General features: G+C 34.7%; 1 protein-coding gene across 1 annotated transcript; it reads right to left on the bottom strand.

Annotated features, from left to right (window-relative positions):
• Positions 1–1,840: 1,840 nt before the first annotated feature.
• LOC118063577 (protein GRAVITROPIC IN THE LIGHT 1) lies at positions 1,841–4,256 on the bottom strand. The gene has a single exon (XM_035077641.2). It carries the CDS (start codon positions 3,927–3,929, stop codon positions 2,535–2,537), a length of 1,395 nt encoding a protein of 464 aa, XP_034933532.1. The 5' UTR covers positions 3,930–4,256; the 3' UTR covers positions 1,841–2,534.
• Positions 4,257–5,198: the final 942 nt, after the last annotated feature.

The following is a 5,198-nucleotide window of genomic DNA, read 5'->3' as shown; positions in this document are numbered from 1 at the left end:
TAATAATGGTGATAATGGTAATAATAATTATAATTAAAATAATAATAGTAATAGCAATGATGAAACCAATAATAGTGATAATAATTGTAGTAATAGTAATAGTTTATTATGATAATAATAGTTTCAATGATAATAATGATGATGATGATGATTGTGATAATAATAGTAATATTATTATTAATAGTAATGGTAATAGTAATAGTGGTAACAATAATAGTAAGAAATGATAAAAATAATGATGATGATAATAATAATAATAATAATAATAATAATAATAGTTATTAAGATAATAATAATAGTGATGATGATGATGATGATTGTAACAATAATAATGTTACTAACAATAATACTATTAGCAGTAATAATAAAATGGTAATAATAGTACTAATAATAGTTTGTTATAATCATAGTAGTGGTGGTTATAATATTAATAATGATGATAATGATAATATTAATAAGAAAACATAATGGCAATATTAGCGGTGGTAGTAATGAAAATAATAATAACAACAATAGTATTATTATTAATAATAATAATAATAATAATAATAATAATAATAATAATGGTAATGGTAATGATAGTAATGGTAATCACGGTAATCATACTAATAATAATAATGAAGAATTAAATAAATTACTTATTGATAATAGTAGTAATGGTGATAATAATAATAATAATAATAATAATAATAGTGATGATTTATCATTCAATGTTAGATTTGTCGGGAATTGAGTTTTATTGTTTTTTCATCTATATTATTTTTTATTTAATAATCCGGTTTATGGGTTTGAAAAGTCATTATTTTTTTGTTTTTTGTCTTATTTTTTTAATTTTATTGTTCAATATTAATTTTTTTAAATAAAAAAATAGTTATCCAAATTTTTTTAAAAATCTATTAAACTAATAAATTCACATTGAGTTATATAATTTAAGTGGAAGGTCTTCATAGGTGAAGATACAAGTTAAGATATTTAAATATTTATCTTCTTGTCCAAGTTTGATAACATTGAAAAAAAAAAAAATCGTTGCCCTCTTAATGATTTTTTATATATATTTTTTAAATTAGTTTCACCTGCAGCAGCCGAGGGCACACAAAAGAACTAGTTGGATGTATTTTCTCTCGTCCAAAATATTCCGCACGCCTAGAAAAAAATATAGCATTGCCTTCCTAGAGCCCTCCAATAAATGAGGCTATCAATAAACCAGAGCCCCAAACCCACAAAGCTACATTCGATCAACCCATTGGATGAGCAACCTTGCCTCCGTTCAGTTCGTGAGAACAGAACATTCAGGCCATCTGGAAGCCCACGCTTCCATATTAGACCCATGCTCTGTAATCAACCCAACTACACTTTCTGGGGAAAAAACATCCAGTTTTTAACCTGAGAAATGCCCCCCTGGCCGAGGAAAAAACACACCTCCACACAGTGGTGAACTTGTTTTGTTTTTTCAAGCAGATATTGGTAAGATTCTTGAAATTTTGAGATCATCAGCAAGGAATTGAAGAAGATAATGCTCCCAATTTGACCTCTCTCCTTTTACTTTGCAAGAGCAGCACCAAACTATCAAATGATGAAATGACACCCCAAACAATCCCCTTTCCATCGATTTCAACCCTGATTCCAAGCCTCCCAATACATTTGCGCAACAAAATCAAGTGGCACAATTGCTGGGAGACAAGTGAACCAGTAGTTTATCTGTATTCTTAATGCTACCACCAGACATTAAAGCCACAACTGTACAACCTGTTCCATCCTTTTCTGTTTCTGATACTGTGTAAGAAGATGAACGTCCTCCATCATTCAAGCAACATCATCCTCTCTTCCCATTAACAGAGCGTCACAGATATTTGTCATCACGTGTTAACTTCCATGACCAGCCCCACTTTAATAGAGTTGGCATCGTGTTGTCATATACATGATACATATTCCAATAAAGGTTGTGCATTTCTATGAGCAGGCGGGGCAGTCACAATTTACACTGTCCATACACCCAGTAAAGGAACAAAACGTGCAGAAAAGAGAACTAAATAATTGAGGCAACCATGGTAACTTCTAAAGAAGAAGAAAAACCCAGAAAGTAAAAACAATATTTTTACCAAATCGATTAGAAATATAAAAAAGCACTTAGCATGATGACTAAAATATGTGATTATAAAATCAACATTTAGGCTTATATATTAGTTTGTACATAGAAAGCACGTCCAAGGCATAGGGAAATGGTGCAATGCAGCTGAACAATCCTTCTGTCAATGGCCTAATGTTAACAAAATTGTTTCGAGGATCTTTCATAATTGAAATAAAAGATTCAAAAGTTGTTTCCTAACAACGGTCCACGCGCTTTCCTTTTTTCAAAATGGCCACGAAAATACAAAGACAAGCTGCCCCAAGTCACCATTCATACATACAATTCCAGGACCCCACAATAAACACTTAGCAACAAGGCAAAGCTATAATCAGATGTTTACTCAAAATAATCACGACGATGGCCTGCACCGGTTCATTCTTCGATGTTGTGGGTCCATGCTAAGTTTTTATCCACGGTTTACCTTAGCCTGTAGCGGAGAGAGATAAACCTGGCACTGAATAACAGTTTTACCAATCCTGAACCCAGGAACTACAGTGAATGCAACTGATGGATCGACGTCCGGTGCATTTTCTGAAGAAAGAAGTGCATCCTCGGCGACACCTTCCATGTAAACTTCGGAGAAACGACACCCTCTACGGACTTGGAAGATTGAGGCTTCAGGATCGAAGGAAAAGGCCAGGCAATGTAGAAGCCAGACCCGCCTAGCCATTTCCGCAAATGTGGTAAAAAAAATAGTGTCAGGAAATTCACCTGAATTCAGGAGGCTTCTTTTACTCAAGTTGCCAAAAAAGGATGTTTCCATCTGAGGGTGAATAAGCTGCAAATACTTGGAACGACAAAATTTTGCAAATGTTGATTTGGGCTTGTGGGCAATGTATTCGGTTGCTTTCGTTGATTTTAGTTCAGCGAATCTCTTGAAAAACAACTGTTGCTGATTCTTTTTCTCTGGTGGAGATTCTTTTTGGGGAGAGAAATTACTCAAATGGAAACCATCGAACATCTCTCTGCTTACGAAGCTTTCGAAAGCAAAACATTTATCATCTGCTCTCCGGTAAGCCACATCAGATACAATACATTTGGCTGCAGCATCTAGATCCCAGCCGGTAGATTTCATCTCATCAATCATCAACTTAACAAAGCTTCGAATAGACTTCACTGTATGTCGAAGAACTGTAATGAAATGGCTTGGACTTAAGCCTGGTAGCCGTAGATTGTCAGGCATAGATAAATGTCCACTTTTATTTAACCTCTTCTCAAGTAATCGGTTTTGTCTACTAGATTCCTCCATTTTTTCTCTCAGATACGTGATTTCAGACTCCTTGAGCCTTAACTGAGACTCCAATTTCTTCCCCATTATCTCATAGGTCTTTGAAAGACTCTTCTGCTCCTGAACGTCAGCCAAAACCAGAGCAGTCTCGGGAGAAGGATCAAACTGTTTCTTTATATAGCACTGCTTCAACTCGGACAGATTCTTCAACTCCGAGACTACAAATTGATCAGCTGCTTGAATCCCATCAGCATCATAAGGAGACTGAGAATACTGTAACTGGGCATACGCAGCTTTAACACATGAAACGCTAGCGAACATTTTGGCAACAAGTGCTTCCAAGGCCAAACCTTTTTGATGTTCTTCAATATTATTAATATCAAATGGCTGAGGCCGGCTAGCTGCACTCTTACGGTGATGCTTATCATGCTTGACCTCTTCTTGGGACACAACTTTCTGAACCCCATCAACAGGAGCAATCCCAGTTGCTGCTCGAAGTTGAATAACTTTGGCTACGTTGCGTGCAAATTTACTCTTCTTCGAAGTCACCGCCGATGGTTTTACAGAATCCATCGGCAGAAAGTATCACAAATGACGACAACGACGATAGTGATAAGAAGACCAAGAAATGGAAATTAAGTGATTGCAAATTGAAGGGGGGAAAGTGAGAACAAAAAAGATTTAGGATGATGATGGTGATGAGAAGTTTATTGAAAAAAAGAAAAAAGAGAAAAGCAAATTACTTTAGCACCTATATCGAGGCCATTAATGGAGCAAGTCAATCAAGACTCTTAAGACGCTTAAAAAATAGGAAATAGGTGGAGCGAGTCGAAGAAGAAGAAGAAGCAGCCAATTCAAGATGCTCAAAAAACCTCTATGTGCTTTGTCTATTGCAAATTAAGGGGATGGGATGTTTTTATATTTTAAAAAAATTTTAAAAAAATTTAAATTTTTTTATTTTTTTATTTTAAATTATTTTGATGAAAAATATATTTAAAAAATAATTTTAAATAAAGAAACTTTTAAAAAACATTGTTTCAATTACGATACACAACAGAATTTGCTCCTCGGTAAGAAAGAGTGAAAGCATTCGGGGAATTAACAAATTGGACCACCTACCATAGCTCTGCCTAATTTCTTGGTTATTCCATTTTTTTAATTTGTTTTTTTTTAATTCGATAGGGCCGGGATAACCACCTTCTCAAACCAATTAATCCTTTCAAACTATCTCGGAGAATCGATCTTCCAATAGGTTAACAACTTGAAACAATCATGCCTCGTTTCAAACAAAAAGATGTCAGGCCACAGTAGGAAAAAAGTCCGACACTGAACTGTGTCGAGAATTAAAAAGATTCCAGGGTTGGGTCTCAACGTATTTCTTCTTAGACTTTTTGCCCTTGGGTTGTTCGCCTATTGCATAGCCGTTGTGAGGGGAGAGGCATGGAGGTTTTCGAGAAAGTACAGGGATATTTTAGGTCTTTTCGACAGAACACGACATCTCAGTGAGCGCACCGAGGTACTTTGAGAAAGTGTTTTTGCTTTTTCTTAACAGTGTTTTTAATAGTGTTTCTTATTTAAAGAAATATTAAATTATTTTTTTTTATGATTAATCACATCCCATCAATCCACTCTATATAAGCCCATGCATATAAGAAAAAAAAATAAAGTGTTGGGGAAAGCTTTGAAAGAAATCTCAGCTTAATTAACCTCTCTTTTTGTTTTTCGACTTTGGTTTCGATAGAAGGAGAGATTGAATCTGAGGTCGTTGGTTAGGTGAAAAGAAATCTGGTTGGTTGTAGATCCTATTGCCCAAATGGATCTCAGCCGCTAATCAAATCATGA

Source organism: Populus alba, chromosome 1 (genome assembly GCF_005239225.2).
Source record: "Populus alba chromosome 1, ASM523922v2, whole genome shotgun sequence".
In the NCBI taxonomy this organism is placed as follows: Eukaryota; Viridiplantae; Streptophyta; class Magnoliopsida; order Malpighiales; family Salicaceae; genus Populus; species Populus alba.
Note: the sequence above shows the minus strand (reverse complement) of the source record. Positions and strands in the feature narration are given on the sequence as shown.

Excerpts from the sequence above, each read along its gene's own strand:
- LOC118063577 (XM_035077641.2), bottom strand. The coding sequence starts at position 3,929 with ATGGATTCTGTAAAACCATCGGCGGTGACTTCGAAGAAGAGTAAATTT.